This window comes from Danio rerio, chromosome 3, assembly GCF_049306965.1.
Source record: "Danio rerio strain Tuebingen ecotype United States chromosome 3, GRCz12tu, whole genome shotgun sequence".
Lineage (NCBI taxonomy): Eukaryota > Metazoa > Chordata > Actinopteri > Cypriniformes > Danionidae > Danio > Danio rerio.
Genome location: NC_133178.1, coordinates 18,847,070 through 18,873,251, shown reverse-complemented (window position 1 = coordinate 18,873,251; position 26,182 = coordinate 18,847,070). Strand labels below are relative to the sequence as shown.

At 34.4% G+C, this 26,182-nt stretch overlaps 1 protein-coding gene across 1 annotated transcript; it reads left to right on the top strand.

Annotated features, from left to right (window-relative positions):
• Positions 1-80: 80 nt before the first annotated feature.
• Positions 81-26,182, top strand: slc4a1a (solute carrier family 4 member 1a (Diego blood group)). The gene is given in 21 exon segments (NM_198338.1): positions 81-129; positions 3,388-3,465; positions 3,547-3,602; positions 5,843-5,940; positions 6,446-6,492; positions 8,118-8,283; positions 10,111-10,246; positions 10,848-10,917; positions 11,650-11,692; positions 12,643-12,827; positions 13,606-13,807; positions 14,862-15,065; positions 16,908-17,056; positions 17,145-17,339; positions 17,441-17,689; positions 18,172-18,261; positions 19,421-19,587; positions 20,622-20,863; positions 23,107-23,276; positions 25,180-25,353; positions 25,494-26,182. Coding segments are annotated over 20 exon segments (2,718 nt in total). The 5' UTR covers positions 81-129; positions 3,388-3,438; the 3' UTR covers positions 25,542-26,182.

Here is a 26,182-nt window from a genome sequence, read left to right as displayed (position 1 = left end):
TTTTTTCCATTAGCTTTCCATTAACCCACCCATGCCTTCAGAATTGGTCCGAGGTCAGTCTTGAGTTGGCACTCGACGTGAAGACGTGGAAACCCAGCACAGAGACCCGCCAGGACCACCTGGGCTCAGGTAAGAGTGAGAAATTGACAAATTCTGTGTTTATGAGGTCTGAATGAAGAAAGTTGGTTAGAATGGGACAGAGATCACTTGTGTACAGGGGACAAATGCATAAAGGTCCAAATAAAAGCGGGACAGATCTGATTGTTAATTGTGCCAGTCATTTTTACATTGTTTTATTGTTGGAAGTGAATTAAGTTTAAAACATGTTTGTTTTGATTACAAATTTTAGTCCTGTTGTTATTTTTTTAATGCATCGAAGGCAAAAAGATGCTTTGAAGCATCAGAACTTTAAAAGTGTAATTCAGGATTTTCTGTACATTAGATTTTATTAATATTTTAGTTTCTTATTAATATGCTTTCAGCAAAAAATTATGACTTTCATACAGTTTTTTTGCATGATATACAGAAGACACCCCCCTGAATGTTATTTAGTGAAACATTAGTTTATACTTTCCCACTATTCACTACTTTTACTCATTTGAGTTTTTTAATCAATTTAAATGTTGTTATTTTCCAATGTTGACTTTTTATTTTTTTATATAATATTAACAAGTGCAGATAATTTGTATGTTGTTTTGTTTGTACATAAATTCATTTAAACTATGACAATTGAACATTATTTCACAATGTTTTGTTGAAAAAGTTATTTGAGACACTAAAGTAAACACTTAGCTAGTATTTCATGTCTTCTGTCTTTGTAAAGTCACATTTGTGATACAGGCACCAAAATGCTAGTTGAGTTAAGGTAACTCAAACCGTTTGAGGAAACTGATTGCTACAAACCATTAAAGTTCAAAAACTAATCCTAATGAGTACTGTGAATTTAACCCATTTGAGTAAACGAAGCAATTTTGAGCCCAGTAAAATATGATGAATGAAGATAACTCAAACCAACTGAGTACTGTAAAACCCAATAAGTCAAGGCAACTCAAACCATTTGAGGAAACCGATTGGTTCAAACCATTTGAGTTCAAAAACTAATCTATATAAGTACTGTGAACTTACTCCATTTAATTTGAAGTAATGAGGTATTTAATGAACTCATTACCTTCAACACTGAGTTTAAAACTCTTGTCAAATGAGTAAAATTACCTTGATCAGTAAATTTTCAGTTAATTACACTCATTTCAGTTGATTATGTTGACTTGGGTTTTACAGTGTGGGTGTTATGGGGTGAACATCTTCCAGTCATGACGTCATGACAATCTAAATGATGCTGTTTAGAGTTGCATGTAAACCTAAAAAAGTAATAATGTTATTCTTACTGAAGATCGGCATTGAAACATGCATGTCATGGCTTATGTGTGGTGTAATTTTTCATTCTAGTGCACATTTCTGTCTATTGAGGGACTTTCTCCAATGTATGACTGGTTACGAGTGGCACATTAGCATTTTAAAGTAATATGCTGCAGTGTTTCCTTCTCTCTTTACTAAGATAAAGGAGAAATTAATCTGCAATAAAACAGACAATGATCCTTGATGACCATTTCTGGTGCATACTTGTTACACTCACAGATATTACAGCTATAAAAATGGCCTAATTCAAAATATGGGAAAGGATGTAAATCAGTCAATGCAGAAAATGTCTTCATATGCACAGTGCAGTCTGGGTTGAAGTCTTTTTAAACTGAGAATTTAGAATTTCTCACAGGTTTTAGCACAAATCAGCCAACAGCAATTAAATGACTTAAGCACACATGAACAAATTTTACATTTCATTGCAAGTAGTACGTTTACATGAATTCATTTTTCTGTAAGTGAACTTTTTGTGTTTGCCGCCTTTTATCATTGTGTCGTTGTTTCTGAGCTAGGTTTGAAGTGCCAAGGCTGTTTTTCTCTCTATCTGCCTCTGTCCATGAGGGACACAAGAGTCCTTATCGCACCGTATAGAAGTTCAGTCTTCAGATAATTGTCTGTTTGTGGCTCTTCACGCCCTTGAGCTGGCTGGCTCAGGGTGGGCCACAGTCTTCAAGCTCTGAAAAACACCAAAACTGAGTCCTCAGTTTAATTCCTGTGGTCAAACTCTTGACCCTTATAACCTAACTGAACCAATCAAATATAAACAGAGCATGAAACGGTTTTCAGATTTAATAAGTTTAAGACAAAATTATAAGCTTTTCTTTGATTTTTTTAAACAATTATTTTTCATTTATTTCCCAATTTGTAACACAAAATAGCCATAATGACCAAATTCTGATAATTATTTCTTTTGTCTTTGCCATGATGGCAGTAAACAATTATTTTACTACGCTCAAAAAATAACTTAAGCTGCTTGTTCCTATTTAAAATGAGCTGAAACAACACAATTTTTTGTGTTTTTTTGGGACAACTTTATTGTTTCATATTCAATCCACTTAAATTAGTAAAAATTCCTTCATGTTGTCCCAACACAAATTGATTGTGTAGAACCTAACTTTTTTTCGAAGACATTTTAAAGGCTTATCTAGGTTAGACAAGTCTATATTGTTTAGATTGTTTAATGGAGCTTAGCAATTTTTTTCTCTCTCTCTCTATTTACTCTATTTATACATTTTTTTCTCAATTTGTTTTTACTATTCCAGCCAAATTAAGAGAAATAAAGAAAAATCTGAAGAAACAAAAAGTATAATAGGAAATGCAATGAAAAATGTCCTTGGTGCATTAAACATCTCTTGGAAAATATTTGAAAAAGAATTTAAAATTCGCTAATAACTTCTAATTCACTAATATCTTCAACCGTATATGGTAATATCAGGTTAATTTAACACTTTTAAATAAGATAGTCATCATTTTACCTAAATTTAAAAAAGTTCAGGTCAGAATAAATGTGTTACTTTTATTAGTACAAAAAATATTGTTATATTTTAAATTATTATACATTACTTTATTATTTTGATGTTTTATTCACACAAAAGTTGTCTGAAAGATTAAAGTAGACACTTTCTGTGTTTGTAAAGTCACTTTTTACATTTAATTTGATGTTGTCAATTCAATGGAATGTCTCATTTTTGACCAAAACATGTACTGCATTTCTCACAGCAGTTCAGAAGTAAATCAGTTTGTTTTTAAAAAAAAATTGCTTTTCCAAGTCTGTATATTCAAATTCTCTGATTATCCTATTTTCAAAACTATTACCAAAAAGAACTAACCAAAGAGCATAAAACACTGCATATTTTTATAAAATACTACGTATTTCAATATGGTTATATACGGTTAATTTAACACTTTAATGAATGAGTGATAAGCAGTCTGACTGTGTTTTGTTTTCTTTCCGTGTGTGATTTTCAGGTTATGAGCGAGACTTTCTGAAGTTTCAGGGACAGAGAGAAGACAGTCTCGATGATGGAAGCTGTTTCATTTGATGGGGTGAGCAGAGCATCTCATGTCACATAAACTAATTTATGTTTTATAGATCATTACATTAATTCATTACTTTTCTCCATACAGGACAATGACATGTCCTATGAGGACAGTGAGTCGCCTCTACCCTCTCCATTTACCTTGTGAGTATCACACAATAGAACACAGAAAAACTGTGGAGAAACTGATTTCACATTTACACCTTTAGACATTTTTAGTTTACAAAGCACAATTAGTGAGAAGCATTTTGAATTAAACATGAAATGCTTAGTTAACAATAATAACTAAGCATTTCAAAAGCATTTTATAAAAAAGTTTTTTTTTTTTTTTTTTTTTGGAAAAAGGGGCTTTCTTTGTAAAGCATGCTTCATTATTTAAAAAATATATATAAAAAGATATTGTATAGTGTATGGACATGCATATCATACACTGATAAAAAAGCAGCACTAATAAAACAGCAGCTTAAAACTGGACGGATTATTATCTTAAATCAAAAATTTAAAAAATGAAAGAAGAAATTTTTTTTCGCATTTCTTTTTTTCGACAAGCTAAATTAAGCCGGCTTTAATCATCATTTTAGTTTGCAATTTTTTTCACCTTGGAAAAAGAGTGAGATCTTTTACAGTACAGAATTGTTTTTGTTAATTTTTTTAAATGGTGATTTGCCATTGTTGTGCTGTTTGTTATGATAACTACAACTTTTTTTTTTTTAATTCATCAGTTATTTGTGAGCCAAATTAATTAGTCATCTAAAAAAAAGCATCTGAAATCTGTCAAATCCGTATACTGTGTTGTGACATCCCAAAAGTTATTTCATAACAAAATAACTAGTTTAATCTTTTTTAAACAATTTTGTATCTGATCAGCAACATCTTAATTAATGATTGAATATGAATCAGCGTTTTGAATGTTACCCTGCTTTTACTATGGTATTCCTGAATTTACCCCTTTGGTATCACTTTATTTTGATGGCCTTTTACATTGCATCTACATGCCAACTAATTCTCATTAGATTATAAGTAGATTGTGAGGTTGGGGTTAGTGTAAGTTGACATGTACTTGCAAAGTTTCTTACAGTCAGTTTAATGTCTAGGAGCAGTATCAACAGATATTAAGCAGACAGTCTGCCAATACTCAAATGTGAAGTTGGCTTGTAGTTGCAATGCAACTTTTAGTCAACAAAATGTGCAATAGGGACCATCAAAATAAAGTTTTACCACCCTTTTTTATTAAGCGAAAATTAGACATTCTTTGAAATCTCAATTCATTCATTTGAGGATTCAATTCAACATTTAAAAAAAAAAAGCCAACCAAAACAACATTGATACAGCATAAATATTACTAGCTACATTTCTTTTACACAAACGTGCACTTACAGATGTATGGGGAAAAGGCTGAATAAGTTTTTTGGTTGATAGTTTGGTCTGTTTGTTTGTTTTACAGTGATATATCTTTATTTTATTTTTTTCCTAGAAGTATTTTTGGCCCCCAGAGATACTCCATTAACACCCAGGTTTCAAATTACAATACAAAAGATTGTAAAATGTTACACAAAATATAAATAAAATAAGTGTTTAAATGGTTACATCCGAAGAGTCCTGAAGATTGTTTTTTATCAGGCATCCTTTATTTTCTTATGTTTAGATTCAGTAATTTCCCCTAATTGGTAAGAAAACGGTTGTTTGTAAGTTAATAAAAGGCCTTATTTTCATGCCATTAAAGTGAAATGACAGACTCCAAACTTAAACTGATGAAAACGATCATTTAAAATAAAAAGCATCAGACGAACGATGTTTTCACACACTCGAAAAAGAATGTTTGCTGCTGCTTCAAACTACTTATTTAAATTAAAATGAGCTGAATCAACATAATTTTTCAGTTTATGGGGAAAACTTAATTATCTTATGTTCAACCTTTTTAAATTTGCGAAAACTAAGTTAACAATCAATTTATGTTGGGACAACATGAAATTATGTGGAACCAGCATTTTTACAGTGCATCTAATCTCTTCGTCTATTCAAAATCTTGTTAGAAAAAAAATGAAAAAGAATAAATGATGAAATCTTATGATTTGATGCGCTCTCAAACTGAATTTTACTAAGGTGATGAATGCATTTGCCTCCAGAAATGAAAGATTCCGCATTACAGTAGGTCAGGCTCACAGACAGTAAATGTGGCCCCCTCTTGGCCGAGCAGGGCAGTGCGAGGGCTGGACAGAGTGAGGCTTATGTTTCTTGTGTCAGGAATGGCTTGAGTCGCTTTGTAAGAGGACGGAGCTCAGGCTGGCCTTTGGTGCGTAAGATCTGGTGAGTGTGTGGAGCTGAACAGGCGAGTCTTCAACCTGCTGTGTGCTGTAGTTTCTGTTCTCTGTCTCCCTCTGCAGGACGCCCGCGGCACACAAAGGCAGCTACGATCTAGAACAGGTCAGACAGCAAGGCGAGGAGCAGCCACAGACCTTCACCTTCAATAGAGACCTAGAGGGTGGGTTTGCCTGTATAACAAAATATAATTATATATTAACTATATACTAAAATTCGGCTATATGTTAATTTTAAATCAGACAATTAAACTAACTAAAATCATGTCCACACCGAGACATGACAACTAAAATCAAGCCCACACCGAGCACATTTTAAGTGTTTGTCTCAGAATTTCATATATTTAACCTTTTGTTAACCACAAAAAAAAAAAAAATCATAATATTAAATTGGTTTTGTTGTCCTTTGGAGTGACAACCTGTTAAAAAAAAAAAAAGAAGAATTTTTTTTTTCATAATTTCATATAAAACAAGTAGCACTATATGAAGAAAAGTGGTCAACAATGAAGGTGTATAATGTGTATAATATCATGTTGTTGTTTTTTTAAATTTCACAATGTCACACCATAGCATGCATTTAAGGTACGGTTCAGTAAAAATGTAAAATAATAAACAAATAAATTGAAAGCACCCCCATATATAATCAAAATGTTCTGTTTTTCCTTTCAGCCGCTAGAAATACCAACACCAATGCCATAAAGAGAGGAGATGCAGAGGTGATGCACATTCATTTACTTACTCACATGCAGTACATTACCATTCAGAAGTTTGGGATAATTGTATTTTTTTAAACAACCTTTTTTTCTCCTCACCAAGGATGTATTTATTTGATCATATATACAGTAAAAGCTGTAAAATTCTCAAATGTTATTATAATTTAAGAATGTATCATATTTTAATAATTTTATTATATTTCTATTTCATTATTGTATGTAGCTTCAAATTGAATTTATTCCTGTGATATAAAGCTGGATTTTCAGTTCTATTCCTCCACTCCTAAATGCAAAGATGCTTCTGTTCTGAAATCATTGTAAAATGATGAGCTTCAAAAAAAAATAATAATAATATTGGGCTGCTTCATTTCTTTGGGCAACTGTAATACAAATGGTATTCAAAAGTAACATTTTTTACAACCTTATTGAAGTCTAGGAGTTTTTACTTAAAAGGTGTAACAAAGAAGACCAAAATTTGGTAAGTAATAATGAATTAAAACCAATTAAAAAAAGATAAGCATGGAGAACACACTTCAATCCTCATCCCCAAAGTGAAGTCAACACAAAGTTTAGAAAAAGTAATTATGAGAATTTAATACAAACATAGGACTTTTAACAGAAACTAGAGTTCAAAACTGATTGAGTATAGCCTAAAACAAAAAAAAAAAGAAAGTAGCTAACTAAAGTTTAGAGGACTAGTTTACCTAAAGCAAAATTAAAGATGAAAATCAACAACACAAACTTCCCTGAGCTTCCTCTCTCTACCATAAACAGGCGAAAAGATATACAAAATAGTCACACTTGGAAGTACACAAAATAATAAATAGAAATGAAGGCACAATATAGTTAATTTGGCATTAAAGAATAATCCAACTACTGCAATAACTTGTGAACTACAACACAAGTGAAAAACATCACAAAAACCAACTGTTGCACTAAAGAGTTGGGGAGAAGTGTTCTTTAGCTCAGTAGCTTCAGAAGCCAGTATTTATAGCCAAACCACTCCGACTCAAGCAGGTTCACAATGATTAGCAGCTGGGAGCTAATTAACCTGAGAGCCGGGGGGAGAGAGAGAAAAGCAGGGTGGAGCACAACACAATATGCAAGGCCTGCACACAAAATTGTGTTTTTGGCTGTAACACATTAAAATGTATTTACACTCATTTTTAAGATGAATGTAAAGTCATTTACTAAGTAATAAATAATATATTTCTGATTAACCTTATATTTATTTGGGATTTAAATGAATTCTAAATGCAATATTTTTAATAAATATTTTTTATCAGGAATTAAAGTTTCAACATTGTTAATTATAAAAATGATTACCATTAAAATCAAATTCCAGTAATATTTGATCAAATTAGAATGATTTTTGCACGATCACAAGACACCAAAGCTGAAAATTCTGCTATGAATGTCAAAAATAAATTAAAACAAACTATGGAAACAAACAGTTTTTGGTCAATTGTAATATTATTTCACAATTTGTCATATAATAAATGCAGCCTTGGTGAGCAAAATATCCTTTTTTTAAAGATTTAAAATTTCCAGTAATCCCAAACTTGGAATCTGTAATGAATCTTCTTGTTGGTCAAACCCTTAACACTTACCTCTGCTCATCTTGTCAGTCATACGTGGAGCTAAACGAGCTGCGTGGTGAAATATGGCAGGAGACGGGCCGCTGGGTGGGTTTTGAGGAGAACTTCAGCCCTGCCACGGGACAGTGGAGCCAGTCCCATGTCTCCTACCTCACCTTCAAAAGCCTCATTCAGCTCCGCAAGGTCATGAGCACAGGTGAGACGCCAAACTAAAAGTCTAATGTAGCTTTACAATTTTCTTTCCTTTTCTTTTTTTCCATTAATAATGATACATTAATAATTATTTTATATTATAAATTGTCATTTATTTTATTCATTTCCCAAAATTAATGACCGTTATCCAGTTTGCCTAGATTCACAGAAGAAACTTGCTCAAACATCCTTCTGTTTAATTTAAATATAAAAATGATATCAAGTTACTCTAAGTATCACAGTGTAGACCTTTTTTTTTTTATAAAGTTACATTTTTATTTATGCTTTATGCTTTATTTATAACACCTGGTTTTGCACTTGTGAGCAACAATCATTTAAATTTCTAATTAAAAGTTTGAATTTCATTAAGTAACATTTACAGCATAGCATTGGTTAACGTGAAGTTACTTTTAAAGGCTTATCTTAATCTCAGCATGTATTAAAGAGAAAGTTCACCCCAAAATGTACATTTTATCATCATTTTATCACCCTTAACATGTTCCAAACCTTTATGAGTTTCTTTCGATGGTTGAACTCAAAATAAGTTATTTTGAAGAATGCTGAAAGCCTGTTACAATTAACTTTCATGGCATTTATTTTTCATACTATGAAAGTCAGTGGTTACATATCTTCAGCATTCTTCAAAAAAGAATCTGTGTTCAGCAGACACTCATAACAGTTTATACAGTGTTTACAGTGAAAAAGTTTTTTTTTTTTTTAGGTGAACTATCCCTTGAATACTGTACATATTTAAGATCAAATCTCATCATCTTCCTCTTCTTCTTTGGCCTTAGTCCCGTATGGTTGCAGGGTCGGCTCTTTGGAACAAGTCCTCCATTTAGACTTGTCCATATGATAACGACTTTTTTACACATTCCGGCCGGCCTGTCGTCTGGGCCTGTCACCCTCATACACTCACACACTCATACACTACGGACAATTTTAGCCTGCCCAATTCACCTGTAGCATGTCTTTGGACTGTGGGGGAAACCGGAAAACCCGGAGGAAACCTACGCGAATGCAGGGAGAACATGCAAACTCCTCACAGAAATACCATCTGAGCCGAGGTTCGAACCAGCGACCTTGCTTTGAAGCGACAGCACTACCTACTGCGCCACTGCTTCGCCCCTGTGTGTGTGTATGTGTGTGTGTATATATATATATATATATATATATATATATATATATATATATATATATATATATATATATATATATATATATATATGTGTGTGTGTGTGTGTATATATATATATGTGTGTATAAATACACACACACATTTTTCTAACACATAAGCTATTTGATACATTGAATTTGACAATTTCAGTGTTCATAAAGTCACTTATATATATATTTATATATATTTATACCATCACCTTGAAATTATAAGGTTCTATCTGCGTTCTGAATGATTTTAAGATATTGAGCAAACAGTATGTGTATAACATTTGTTTTTAAATAAAAAGTCCTAAAATGTTAACAACTTATAAAAAAAAACATCAACATCATTTACAACATAATGTAAATTAAATTTAATTTAATAAGAATATGTCAATAATTAAATTTTGACAAAAATGTCAAATAGAACTTTTTAATTCTGTGGTGACGAGATATGTACAGTATATAAAATGTAAAAGCGGTTTCCCAGTACTGGATTGCTTCTGGAAGGGACTAAGCTGAAGGAAAATGAATGTAAAGTGCATTGCTTCTTGCTAGTGTGTGTTGCTTAATACATTCATGTTTACAAACATAACATTATTGTAAATTAATGCTATTAAATGAGTTCACATTCATGCTGGTTAAATGTGATCTTGATTGTGGCTGTAATCAGGGGCTGTGCTGCTGGATGTTGATGACAGCAGTTTATCCAGCATTGGCCAGAAGATGGTGGAACAACTTCTGCTCAAAAAAGAGATCCGGCCCTCTGACCGTGACGCTCTCGTCACCATACTGCAACGCAAGCGCAGGTATGTGTGTGGAAGGAAGTCATTTAACTTTTTCTTATTTTCAGTGTTAGATTTTTTTTCTAGTGAGCCCCATTAATTGGTATATAAGTATACAGTTGAGGTCAGGATTATTAGCCCTCCTGTTAAGCTTTAATTATTTTATACACATTTCTAAACAGTAGTTTCATTTCTAATTACTGATTTCTTTTATTTTTGCCGTGATGACACTTCATAATATTTTACTAGGTATTATTCAAGACACTAGTATTCAGCTTAAAGTTACGTTTAAAGGCTTAACTGGGTTAACTAGGTAATTAGGCAAGTCATTGTATAACAGTGGTTTGTTGTGTAGACTATTGAAACAAATATTGATTAACGGGGCTACTAACGTTGACCTTAAAGAGGTTTAAAAAAAATTAAAAACTGCTTTTATTCTGGCCGAAATAAAACAAGTAAGACTTTCTCCAGAAGAAATACTGTGAAAAATTCCTCGCTCCGTTAAATGAAATATTTAAAAGAGTATAAACATTTGACAGGAGGGCTAATCATTTTGCCCCGCAACTGCATGAGTCACGGTTGGCCAATATTAATATTAGTATGACTCATTGTTTTTGTGTTACAGCCAGTTAGAGCCTGTTGTATCCCCTGGTTCAGCAGACCTTGAGCTGCAGACGTTCTCTGTCACCAAACAGGTATGTATGTATCGAAGTATCTGTCTGTCTGTCTGTCTGTCTGTCTGTCTGTCTGTCTGTCTGTCTCTGTTTGTATGTCTGTCTGTCTGTCTGTATGCATGTATGTATGTATTTGTCCTACAGAAACATTTCCATCAGTAAATCAGATTTTATTTTACTTAAAAGTGGCAAAGGCTGAATTTAGAGACCTGTACAGCTTATAAACAGTTAATTTTACCTCGGTTTTTAAGGCTAGTTCATGTTTTAGGGTGACATTTGTGATTAGTACTGTTAATGCAGGACCACCAAAATATCTTAAAGGGATATTTCAACCAAATTTGAAAATCCTTAACTTCTTCTAAACATTTGGATTTCCTTCTTTTGATGAACAACAAATAAGATTGAAACTGGCTTTTGTAGTATTTGTTTTTCTATTCTGACAGTCAAAAAAATATTATTTTTTGTTCAATGGGAAAAAAAACTCAAAAATGGCTGGAACCACATGAGAGAGAGAGGGTAAATTGTGAGTAAAGTTTCATTTTGGGTTGAACTGCGCCTTTAAGCCAGGATGTCCTGCTTATTAAAATCCTTAAACACCAAATCCTTGCCAACAAAACATTCAAATCTCAATGTAGACTCCTAATAAAAAAGAAAAAAATAAATTATTGTATTCACTTACCTTTTGTGTAATCTTGTCCAGTTATATCTTGGCTTTATTTCACATCAGTATGTTGTTCTGTTCCTCCTCCTCAGCGAGATCAGGTTGACCGTGTGGAGGGCTCTGTGGTTTTGTCAGGTGAGACTACATTTTTTGATTCTTTAAAAACACAAATGTGGCCCTGGTCTTATGTCTGACTGGTATATTTTGATAATTGTCAAAAGTACAATGTCAAAATAATCAACAATGGCTAAAAACATTACAATATTAATTAAAGCTCATGTGACATGAAGACATTTTGTATATTTCAAATATATAACTATATATACTCAATAAAATGTTTGGGTTTTGTGCATTCCTAAGAACATAATTAGGACAAAATTAAAGATGATTTTCTCAGTATTTTTGATTGTATTAAATCCTCAGATTGCAGGTTTTTAAATTGTTGTATCTCAGCCAAATATTGTTTTATCCTAACAAACCATACATCAATGGAAATCTTAATTATTTGAATTTCATAAAATGTAGAAATTGCAACTTCTAAAAATGTACATACACTTAAAGTCAGAATTATTAGCCCCCATTTGATTTTTTTTTTTTATATTTCCCAAATTATGTTTAACAGAGCAAGGAAATTTTCACAGTATGTCTGATGTTTTTTTTTTCGGGAGAAAGTCTTATTTGTTTTATTTCAACTACAATAAAAGAAGTTATTAATTTTTTAAAAACCATTTTAAGGATAAAATTATTAGTCCCTTTAAGCAATATATATTTTTCATAGTCTACAGAACAAAACATCATTTTACAATAACTTGCCTAATTACTCTAACCTCCCTAATTAACTTAGTTAAGCCTAAAAAGTCACTTTAAGCTGTATAGAAGGCACATTTATATATATTTGAGACCCAAAATGTCTGATTTAGCATTAATTGCTTAATTTCTCATGTTTTGTGGTAAAAATTCACAAAAATCTTGTAAATTTTTGGAACAAAAAGAACAATTATACTTGCATAATTCTTCAGACATTGATTTATTATTCAGCACATTTCATGCTCTCGATTTGTTTTAAACCACTTCTTCATCTCAAGGTGTGGTGGAGAACCTACAGAAACCAGTGGTGGCGTTTGCACGTCTGCGGGATTCGGTGGTGATGGAGGGGGTCCTGGAAGCTTCCATTCCAGTTCGTTTCGTCTTCTTCCTCGTGGGCCCCAGTCACAGCGGCATGGACTATCATGAGAGCGGCCGAGCCATGGCAGCACTGATGGCCGACTGGGTGAGGAGCAGCTACACATTGGGCAATAAGATGTTTTGAAAAAATTAATGAAGATGCAGGCTCTTCTAATGTCTCTGTACAGGTGGTGGAAAGAGTACTGAAAATCACACTCCAGTAAAAAGTACAACTACTTGCCCAAAAATGTAGTACAAATAGAGTAAAATTATCTGTTGTAAATACTCATACTCAAAGTATGAGTAAAAAGTAGCCCTTTTAAAAGTAAATAAGAGTAGTGAGCATTACACTGTGAAAAGTTAAAGCAATTGCTTGCATTTAAAGCATGTGTGTGAAAACGTGACATTCTGTAGTGCATTTAGTTATTGTTTAAGGCCGTTTGGCGATTTCAGTCATCGAACAGTAGGCATTCATCATCTTCTTATCAGTGACATGCAGTCTAAACAGTCTCTCGACCATTTCATGTAAAGATTTTGGACATCATCTAAAACACTTAATGATTCCAAGCGGTTTGCTGCATTTAAAAAGCGCTGATGTCTTGAGCCTGTTCAGTATGCGATTTAGTTTGTGCGATTTGATTGGACAGGAATTGCAGGACTGATTTTTCTACTCTGCCAATCACCATAGAGAGCAAAAAATAAAGTAGTGACTGCAGGTTGAAGGAAAGTAGTGGAGTAAAAGTAAAGATATTGCACTAAAAATGTACTCAAGGGAAAGTAAAAACACGCATTTTTAAAACCTCTTAATAATTTACAATTCCTATGAAAACGACCTAATTACAGTCATTTGTTACTTTACACCACTGCTCTGTATCCGCAAACAGGTGTTCTCTCTGGAGGCTTACTTGGCCACTAATGAGAGGGATCTGTACAATGCCATGGCAGACTTCATGGACTGCAGCATCGTGATCCCACCTACAGACATCCAGGATGACAGCATGCTGAAGCCAATTATCAACTTCCAGAAGAAGATGCTACATGACAGAGTCCGCCCATATGACACTCGAATCATGGTTGGGGGCAAAGGTCAGCTTTTTTATAGCATTTACCATGTGCAATTACACTGTTAAAAGTGTTTAGCAGACTTTACTTTTTAAAACCATTGCTTTTAAGGCGATTAGTTGATTAAAATTTAAAAAGTGAGTAAGCCTGTTACTATGAAAATCTTAAATAAATTAACTATGTGCATAATTTAAAAAATAAGGTAAGTCAACTTAACAGTTCCAGGTTGCAAGGGGTTTACGTTTAGATTTAGTCATTTAGCAGACGCTTTTGTCCATGGAAGACAAACTCGTGAGGACCCGTCGGGTAAATCTTCGTGGGAACAGTGTACTTTATAACATCATTCGCATCTTCGTGGCGGTTATTCCCTCTCTCAACACTAAAATGAAAACATGATACAACTGCCTGTGTTCATTTTGATATTAACAACATGTTAATTGTTGAGGTGTCATCCTGACTGTATGCATGTTTATAACATAACAGAGCCTACAACATTACTGCTTCCTTTCATTTTCATAGAAAAAACGTGTAACATACCATCTCTTTTGTTGAATATCAGTTTATATAATCAATAATGGCAATCAATAATACAATGAGTTTATACAATATAGGAAATAAAGGCAAGTGATCAGTCAAATGGTGTTAAGTGGTTACATATATTAGCTCATCTTTACACTCAGCCAAAACACGTTAGGCCAACCTGAGAACAAGTAATTGATTTAAAAGACCAAAGAGTCATTAGATAAAGAACAGATGAATTAAATATCCCGTTTAACAACTCAAGTGAGATAAAATCCAACAGTAGATCCTTGATGAACTGTCCAACGTGCACTGCTCTTACCTGAGAGAGAGATTCTACAGGTGGTTTGTCAAGCCCACTCATCTGTGTGAAGCACACTTCATAAATGCACAGTGTTTGTTTCAGTTATTGTGTCCATGGGATGAATGAGTGCATTTTCTACAGGTGATTTTTTTTAAGTCCACTCATCTGAGTCAGTCAGTCAGTCACTTTTAGTTAGTGCAGAAATCTGGAGACAACCCTATTCTGAAACTATATCAATCTGAATTGTTTGTTTAGCCCCAACTGGACCTGCAAAGCCAAGAGAGGATCCACTGGCCCGTACCGGCCTTCCATTTGGTGGTATGGTCAAAGACATTAAACGCCGCTACAAGCATTACCTTAGTGACTTCACTGATGCATTGGACCCTCAAGTGCTGTCTGCTGTCATCTTCATCTACTTCGCTGCCCTTTCTCCTGCGATCACCTTTGGAGGACTTCTTGGTGAGTGCTTTTACTGCATGCATCAGATGATCATTTCTGGAAATCCCGCCCACATTTGCTCTAACACCATGTCCTAAGCAGAAGTGATAAGAGAAAAGGCATAAAAATGCAGTCACTCAGTGTTCACATAAAAGGAATGCTCTACTCTATTTGGAAATAGTTGAGTTAACCATTTTTTAATCCATTCAGCCAATCTCTGGGTTTGGCGGAAGCACATTTACCTTAGCTTAGCATAAAAAATAGAATCAGATTAGACCATTAGCATCTTGCTCAAAAATTACCAAAGAGTTTTGATAATTTTCCTATTTAAAGCCTGGCTTGGTTACATTGAATGCTAGGACTGACAGGAAATGAAAAGTTGCTATTTTATAGGCTGACATGACTAGGAACTATACTCTCCAGCATAATAATCAAGGAACTTTGCTGCTATACCGTGACTGCAGCATTTAACATTACTGCATGGTATCATTGCTGCAGCCATGGCATGGCTTATGACAGAATGAGAATATAGTTCCTTGTGATATACTGACCCAGAAAATAGCTTTTTCATTTTTTTTTTTATCAGTCCCAGTACATGATGCAATTACAAAAGTGTCAAGCTTTAAATGGGAAATTATCTCTTTATTTAATTATTTAAACCCTTTTTTTTATTTTCGAGCGAGATGCTTATGGTCTAATCCATTTCAATAATCTATGCTAAGCTAAGCTAAAAATGTTCCCACCTATACCAAGAGATTGCCTGAATGGATTGAAAAAGTGGTAAAGCTCAGCCTCTAGTTTGAAACAAGTCTGTAAAGTGGGTGCAAACTCTAAGGGATATGTAAAATCATCCTATTTACCCAAAAATTAGTGTTCCATTAGTGCGTTGTGTTTTTGTTTTTATTTGTCGAGTTCTTTTTTTCCTGATTTCCTACATCCTTTGGGTTTAAAAAATTCTACAATTTAGAGTTTTTACATTTTGTTTTTATTTTTAATTTTACAGCATGTCCACTGTAGCGGACCACAGGACCATTTTAGTCGAAACGACCGCCACTCAGACAACAAAACTGTACAGGAAATGGCTGTAAAGGGATATTATTCCAATATTGATGTAACAAAAACAAAAGAAAAGCCATTTTTTCCTTTTGTATTGAAATTGAAACAGTTTAGTCTGAAAGAGAGCCAAACTAAAAAGAAAAAAAGAAGTGATGGTTATCCTAAAGAAATTTAACATAAAAGTGATTTAAAACAGATTGTCATTCTCTAATTTTCTCTAATTCTCTAATTGTCTGATTGTCAGACTCTAAATCAGAGTCTCAATCAGCTAAAGAATCCTCTCCGCTTCAGTTCTGCCCCCTACAACATGCAGTCCTTAATTACATTAAGATGATCCTGGTGTCTGTCCACTATAGTGGATATTTAAAAAAGGATGATATTTTGAAACACAAGCACGTTAACACTTTAAAAGCTAATTTTATTGTTAATGACACTTTAATAAACAAATATATATTTAATAATAATAATTAAAAAAAAAACATTTAAAAACCTAAACTTTATGCCTCTCTCTTTCTCATAAAATGTGCTTTTTTGTAAGTCGGCCATATTGGATGCAGTGCAAGAAGTGGTTCTTAGCATGCCAGCCAATCAAATGACATCTCACTAGAAAGCCCAGGATGTCCTCTGAACAGTACAACAGGACTTGGCAGAGAGCTTAAAAAATTAAAAGAAATTTCATGAAAATGCAATGTACAGAGGACACAAGTCAAAGGGCGGGGTCTCAGGAGGATATATTACATTGAGTAAATTCTCATTGTTTTATAAAACTTCTATATCTTTAACATTCAATCCATTCCTGTGTTTTAGCGGATAAGACGGAGCACATGATGGGGGTCTCTGAGATGATGGTCTCCACCTGCGTGCAGGGTGTCATCTTTTGTCTCTTTGCGGCTCAACCAGTTCTCGTCATAGGGTTTACTGGACCATTAATGGTGTTTGAGGAGGCGTTCTTTCAGGTGAGGCCTTTATCATTGAGAATTGAGATTTTAACAATGCGTTTTACTTTGCTCATCAATCAAAACACTTGCATCATCTTCCATTCAGTTCTGCAAGGGGTATGGCTTTGAGTACATCGTTGGCCGTGTTTGGGTGGGTATGTGGCTGATCGTCATTGTGGTGATCATTATGGCAGTGGAGGGAAGCTTCCTGGTCCGTTTCATCTCGCGCTTCACCCAGGAGATCTTCTCCATTTTGATCTCTCTCATTTTCATCTACGAGACCTTTTCCAAGCTTATCAAGGTATTTGCAGGAATCCTGATACACACATACTTCGTTAGATTAACACACATTATTTTTTCGTTCTCACATATTTAGTTTTTGTTTGTTTTTGTACTTCTCAGATTTTCAAAGCTCATCCTTTGATCTTGAACTACGAACACTTAAATGATTCCTTGGATGACCCATTCCATCCAATCAAAAAAGTTATCAACGTCACTCTTCATCCAGATGGCAATGTAACTGAACATCATGAAATAATAGAGAGGGCCTATCCTAACACTGCCCTGCTGTCCATGTGTCTTATGTTTGGCTGTTTCTTCATTGCCTTGTATCTCCGTGGGTTTAAAACAAGCACCTACCTTCCTGGTCCTGTAAGTATGCTTCTATTTTTATTTTATTTAATTGTAAATAAAAACTCTTCTACTGCTTAGCCTCCCAAAAATATTAAGTAAATAACAAATACTAGAAGAAGAAAAAATCTTATTTTGGCAACCCAAGAATGAAAATTACTTCAGCATTTTATGAGTTTCTTTTTCTTGATGAACACAAAAGAAGATATTTTAAAGAAAGCTGGTTGCTGGCACCCATTGACTTCTATAGTAAGTAAAAAACAAATCCTATGAAAGTCAATGAGTACATTCTTCAAAATATCTTCTTTTGTGTTCAATAGAAGAAAGGAACTCAAACAGGTTTGAATCAAGTGAAAGGTGAGTAAATTAAGGCACAATTTGAACTATACCTTTAAGATTTCCTTAATTTAAGTTATTTCATGCCATAATCAAGGCAGGGTGTAGAAAAATATAACAAGCAAATATTTAATTTGTGTGATTCTTACAACTCTGTACACCACCAGATCCGTCGGATGGTTGGAGATTTTGGTGTCCCCATCGCCATCTTCTTCATGATTGCTGTGGATATCAGCATCAGTGATGCCTACACACAGGTTCGACAAACACTGTTCTTTGAAATTCTTTGCTGTTACATTCATTCATTTATTTTCCTTTATTAATCAGGGGTCACCACAGCGGAATAAACCGTCAACTTTTCCAGGATATTTTTTACACAGTGCATGCCCTCCCTTTAAAAAGAAATTTCAGGAAAAAATGTATACCCACTAATGGGAAACATTCATACACACTATTCACAAACATACACTACAGACAATTTAGCTTATCCAGTTCACCTATAGCACATGTCTTTGGACTGGAGCACCGGAGGAAGCCCACGTCAGAACATGCAAACTCCACACAGAAAGGCCAACTGATCCACACGAGGCTCGAACCAGCAACCTTCTTGCTGTGAGGCAACAGTGCTACCCACCGCGCCTCCCCTCTTTGCTATTAGTTTTTCTTAATTACTTTGGTTCATTTATTCATTTTAAAAAAGAAATTTCAGGAAAACATGAATAACAAGACATTACAACCCAATGTCTGCAAAATGTTAGATAGTAACTTAGCCATATTCACTTTGTGCTTGTAAACCTTGTTATTATGTCAGGAAATTGGCCAACTGTAATTTTACAATTAAAGCATAACAACAAAAAAGCAAAAACACAATCATTTACATTCTTCTCTATTTATTTTATAGATTTAGAGTTAAATATTCTTTTGCTTTTATCAACATATAGGCTCATTCTAAAAATGTAGCCCTGGAGATCGCAAATTATGTATCCAGAAGTATGTATGGCTGCATTTCATCTTTAAAACGAAAGCTATAGGGCATTATGGCATCGTTCATTTTTGCACTAAGCAGCTGACCTCTTATCTCCATATGGACGGGTTTCCCGGTGTTACCAGTTTGTCCAGTTAGGGGTGATGAAAACAAAAAACTGCAACAAAAAAATACACAGCTTCTGGGATGTATTTGGCACTCTCCAGAAATGTATATAGCAGTAAGTTTTCAGAATGAGTCTGGATTGACTGGATCTTATCTTATTTTACATACTTTTAATCCTACAAAAAATTCAACATTTTCTTATTTACCAATTCGTAAATACAAACTTCCCAGAAGTACCTTAATTGGTGTAAGATTTGTGAGACGATTGTGGGGAAGCTGCTTGTGAAATAAGCTTTCATAAATAATTTTTTGTCCTCCTGCTTTAGAAACTGGTGGTGCCAAAGGGTCTGACCGTGTCCAACACTTCTGCCAGAGGCTGGTTTATCAGCCCGTTTGGTGAGAAGAAGACATTCCCTGTCTGGATGATGTTTGCCTGTGTTGTTCCTGCCATGTTGGTCTTCATCCTTATTTTCCTTGAGTCCCAGATCACCACGTGAGTGCCTTTCTTAAAAAAAATACCATCATATAAACAGTAGTTTGTACATTAGCAGTATTGGATGAAGACAAATATATTTCTGGTGGCGATCCACAATTTTTATTTTTATTTTTTTTCAAGTGTACAGAGGTGGCATTAGGGTAATGAGGGATGGCAACTCCAACACTGCATCTATACATAGTTCTTGTGCATCTATCACTAGAAATACTGACTTTTGTTCATGAATATACAAAAATAATCAGCGGTTTGCAAAACTTTGCAAGAACAAATCTTTAAATGCAAGGACTTTAAACCTTAGCAAAGTGCATTTAAAATCCTTTAACACACAGCAAGCTGCTCATTACACAGCTTGTTCCTTTGTCATTTGTCAAGTTGAAGATAAGTTAAAACTACTTTTGCTCTATTTGACCATGTTTTCATCAGTTATGACATGTTAGATTGCCTAGTCCCCTCTTTGAATCAGTCACAAGCAGATGGGGAGGGAGCGTGCGCTAGAGAGAGATCATGTGTGTGCATGTATATGACACAGGCATATCTAATAGCTCATAGTAACATATGTTAGCTACTTCTTCGTATATACTTCTGAGCATATTTGTTGGTTGATAAACATCGGCTGAGCTATGTTCCACCCTCTCTTCATGTTTCGGTTGGGACTGTGTCAAACATCGAATAAAAACCTTTATTGCTCCAGCAACTGTCACTGAGATACTATGGTACTATTGATGTTTATGCTTTTAATCCGAACTGTGATCAAAACTGACTGGAACTACCTGTGCATTGAACGATTTTATTGTACACCCTCCAGCCAATCAGATTCAAACAGACCATGGAATAATTATAAATATCATGTAGGCCACATGCATTATATATAGAACCCATTTTAGTACAGGAATACCTGCATGTATTTACATTTTAGATTGGAATATTTCCGGGATTGCAGATAATATTACAACCCTTTTACTGAGATCTACTCCTGAATTCATTCAAGAATCTTGGTCATCTCCCAACTTTTCCTTTTCCATACTATCCAGGCTGATCGTGAGTAAACCTGAGCGGAAAATGGTGAAGGGCTCTGGTTTCCATGTGGACCTCCTCCTGCTGGTGTTCCTGGGAGGAGTTGGATCTCTGTTTGGTGTCCCGTGGCTCAGTGCTGCTACTGTGAGGTCTGTGACCCACGCCAATGCCCTAACCGTCATGACCAAAGGCCCCAGACCTCAGATTGAACGCGTGTTAGAGCAAAGAGTCAGTGGGATTTTGGTGGCGGTGATGGTTGGTGAGTTCCAAACCCTTTATCTCATCATATATTTGTTTAAATAAACAAATGCTGCTTGCTTTTACTAGAGTACATTAGCATCTGCTCACTTTTTGAGAAATGACACTTCTGGAAGTATTTTGACCTGTAAAAAAAAATAATAATAATAATAATAATAATAATAATATATATATATATATATATATATATATATATATATATATATATATATATATATATATATATATATATATATATATATGTTTTTGATAAGCGTTATTTAACTTATGAAAAAGTAAGCATATCCATATATAAAGTTGATAGCAAAATAATGCAAAACGAATTAATAATAATGAACTCAATACCAAACACAACTAATTTCTATTTACACATTTTTTTGTCTTTGCCATAATGATAATACATAATATTTACCAGTATTTTGCAAGATACTAGTGTTCAGCATAAACACCTTTAGAGAATTTTTAAATGTTTAGTTTTATTTATTTTATTTCAGTTATACGAAACAAAATAAAACCCCAAAAATGTAGTTTAATTTAATTTAATTTAATACAATATAATATATGAACAATATCACACGAGTAGCAGTGCGATGTGGCCGTGTAACGGCACTGGCTGGAAGCGTGTGTTGGCTCGAGGCCACAGTCCGAGTACCTCAGTGTCCCACCAGTGATGATATACACCCACATCGCACTGCTATGAGTGTGATATTGCATTTATTCAACAGTTCGACGGCATAATCGGGTGTATAAAAAAATCAAACGCGGAGAGTCATAAAATTCTTTTGTAAGAGGAACTACTTTCTTCCGCCATTCATTCACATCTGCAGCTGACGTCAGAACAGCAGAAGGCGTTGCTACTTCACCAACGTCACTTTAGAGCTAGTATTTGAATACTTATCTTAATTGAATAATTAAATTTAAAAATTTGAAAATATGTCTGTGATGACAAAACAGGTGATTTTGCTTACATTTTAATATTATAAGGCTGAACAGCATGAAATGCCATCAGTCTACAGACATTTCCCAGTATTTCTCTGTTGAAATCGGGAGATCACAATAATTAAACCTGAAAAAGCCAAAGCAATGCAATCCCTACCAGATCACTGTTATGTTTGTGATAAGGAAAAACGCTAAACACATGTGGCCATTTCTTCTTTCTTTCTGTTTTCTGAACTAACCTGCAGTAGCGAAAACGGGAGACGCATTAAAACCAGATGGCCATCTCTGGTTTTAAGTATTTAAGATGAGTCTCATCTCACACTTAACATACTACAATTACTATGGTATAAATACAGCACTACAAAAGAGAGAGATCGACTGAGAAAGTCACTTACCAGTTTCATAATGATTTTTTTTTTTTATAATGATTTGACTTGCTGTAGTTTCCACCTTTAAGGGCTTATTATGCGGTCTCTGTCCCCATCTTATAGATAGACAACGTCAACCGTCTTTGGTCTGCTCAATGACAGGCTAATGGCCGCTGACAGCTGTCTCTCAGAAATTGCAAGTATTTTAAAATAGGCACTACCCTTATAAATAAACTGCATTGTTGCAATCTAAACAACTACATACTTGAATACAAAAAGCCTCAAAAGTACATTATGTTGTCCAACAGCAGCAATATTTGTCAAACTGTAGAGTGTCCTCTGCTTGTTGCTGTATGTGGGCGGAGTAATACACAAGGGTGAAGGGTGAGGAGGCTGGACTAGTGTTGTTACTGGCAGAATATTGCACAGCTATTAGCCATTCAGATTCAAGAACCAGACAGAACTGTTGTATGATATGAAATAAAATAAAATAATATAATATAATATGATCAGTGGTGAACGGTGACTGGTGTGTGTGAAACGGGATGCTGGAATTTTTAGTTTGTGAATGACGTGTTGTTCACTAGCAATCTACCAGGAATAGATTGTTGGAGATCATGACAAATAAACAAAAATAAAATAGCAAATGCTGTGAAAATGTCCATGCACTATTCAATATCACTTGAAAAATATTTGAAAACAAAAAATAAATAAAAACTTTATAATTTTTTTCTTAATGATAAAAACATTAAACATTATTGGAGTATTTACTACCAGGTTATGACTTAAAACAACAGGTTTCTACTAAATGGCTTCTACACCATTTTGTGTAAAATTAAAAATGTAATAATAATAATAATAATAATAATACAATTTACATAAATAGCATAAAATAAATAAATAAATAAATAAATAAATAATAATTCCTCACCCACAGGTGTCTCAATTCTCATGGAGCCCATTCTGAAGATGATTCCTATGACTGCTCTGTTCGGGATCTTCCTCTACATGGGTATCACTTCACTGAGTGGCATCCAGCTTTGGGACCGCATGCTCCTGCTCATTACGCCGAAAAAGCATCATCCGGCTGTTCCATATGTCACCCGTGTAAGTTTTATTTATACACAGTTGTCTCCACATGGGGCAGTCCATGAAATAGAAAATATTTATTCAGCGAGTACTCACACAATTATTTAGTGCATAATGCTACTATTACAAAGTACTCCAAATCGAGTTATTCTGTCTGTCAGTAATTACCATTCCTAAAGCCAATGATAGTCCTGAGTTTTCTTCCAGACAATGCATGTCAGAATGTCCCAAATATAAATAATTCCTAACCAAAGTGTTAAGGAGTTGTGTTAGTGGTGTGCTCTTTACATATGCAAGAAAAAAAAAATTGTTTAAACTTTATTTTAAGTCATTGTTGTTACATTGTAAATATTCATTTAAAGGTACAGTAGGTGATCTGCCTAAATGCTAACTGGTTAGCATAATATCTTTAAAACACAGTGTCCCACCCTTGCTGTCCAAAACTATGCTACCTGAAATTGCAGATCATGTCTATTGCCTGTTAAAAAACAAAGTACTTTATAATACTACAATTCTGATTGAAAAACTGTATTATATCTAGCACACTTTCAGCTATGTAGTTAGCAAGCGAAACTTGTCATAATGTTCAATATGTCATGCAAGCAAGGATCACTTGGTTTCACTCTCTCACACTTTGTCCTAAAGCAACTACTGTATAATAGTGCTATTTACTGATGTTTTGTTGTCAAACTAAATAAAAATCTACATTATTGAGGCTGCTAAAGGAACCTTATGATATTGAAAATAGTCACATCAGTCTTTCACTGGAAGATTTCAGTGGCTGAACAGCACTTCTGTGCAGCCATGTGTCATCCTTCCTGGATGTTTTGTACATTTACAGTAATGTATCAATAATATACATTGCTGAAAACTTAATTTGAGCACATTTAAATGTGATTTTCTGAATAGATATTTATTTGAGCCCTCAGATTCGTATGTAGTTCTAAATATTTCCAAACAAACCGTTAATTAACCAAAAACCAAACTGAAATTAATCAGCTTTCAAATTATGTTTAGGACTGAACCTTAAGATTGGTATCGTGTAATTATGTAATATTAGTTCTGTAATATTTGTGTTATAATACACTCACCTGCCACTTTATTAGGTACACCTTACTATTACCGGGTTGGACCCCCTTTTGCCTTCAGAACTGCCTTAATCCTTTGTGGCATAGATCCAACAAGGTGCTGGAAATATTCTTCAGAGATTTTGGTCCATACTGACATGATGGCATCATGCAATTGCTGCAGAGTTAGCAGCTGCTCATCCGTGATCCGTGAATCTTTCATGCAATGTTTTTCAATCTTCTATCGTCCAATTTTGGTGAGGCTGTGCGATTTGTAGCCTCAGTTTCCTGTTCTTGGCTGACAGGAGTGCCACCTGGTGTGGTCTTCTGCTGCTGTAGCCCATCCACCTCAAGGTTGGACTTGTTGTGTGTTCAGAGATGCTCTTTTGCATAGCTCGGTTGTAAAGGTGGTAATTTGACTACTATTGCCTTTCTTACAGCTCCAGTCTGGCTATTCTCCTCTGACCTCTGGCTTCAACAAGGCATTTGCGCTTAGTGGATGTTTTCTCTTTTTCTGACCATTCTCTGTAAAACCTAGAGATGGTTGTGCATGAAAATTCCAGTAGATCAGCAGTTTCTGAAACACTTAGACCAGCCCGTCTGGCACCAACAACCATACCACATTCAAAGTCACTTAAATCACCTTGCACATTCCCCCATTCTGATGCTCAGTTTCAACTGCAGCAGATCGTCTTCCCCATGTCTATATGCCTAAATGCGTTGAGCTGCTGCAATGTGATTGGCTGACTAGAGATTTGCGTTAACAAGTGTACCTAATAAAGTGGCCATTAAGTGAGCAAATAAAAACCTGTCTGTTCCGCTATTGATCAATACATCTATCTGTTTCTTTGTAGGTGCCAACTATGCGTATGCACTTGTACACTTTGATCCAAGTGATGTGTTTGGCGTTGCTGTGGGTGGTAAAATCGAGTAATTTCTCACTCGCCCTTCCATTCGTTCTGATCCTCACGATCCCTCTGAGAATGTTCATGACCGGTCACGTCTTCACTGTTATGGAAATGAAATGTGTAAGTATCCGCTTTAAGACATTCACACAGTCACTGCACATAGACAGGATCTTCATAACCAACAGTATTCTAATAAAAAAACTAACTATATTAGCCAAATGAAATGATCTGATTACATATATTTCATTATTCTTTTGCAGCTGGATGCTGATGACGCAAACGTGAAATTTGATGATGAAGACGACTAAAAAAACAATCTCTAGATTCTTGATTTCTGATTCCAAACCACTATGAATTCATCTCACTGTGTGCATTACATGAGAATAATTTTGCTTATATTTTTTTAACTGTTGTACATTCAAATCCCTTAGTTTAACAGGTCAGAAATGTTGAAGAATGTGATCAATGCACACCTAAAGTTCATAAACTGTTCATATACATTCCGTAGTTGTTTATCCGAATAGTATGTTTTCTTACTTTTGCATAGAACATTGTGCTTAAGCTTTTGATTTTATTTTATTTTTGTGTGTGTGTTTGTGCCTTTTAAGATTTGGGATTAAAACATCATCCTGTTATTTATTTATTTAAAGTATTCAGGGTTTAAAGCAGGAAACTTCACGTTGGAGTGAGGCATGTCAACTATGCACCAGCTCGATTGTACCCCCGTCCTGTTTCCACAGGTGATGCCAATGCAAAATATGTGCCTTTATATTTCTTATAAGAAGTTGAATGTTTCTGAATTTCGAACATCATACCTGTAAATATATTAGGCTTATGATTGTTAGCGTAGGATAGATTTTACACAGTATAAATGATTCATTTGCTTTATGTATGCTTGGTATGTTATGGTGTGTGACTTTGTTTATTGATTAAAATTCTTTAAAACATC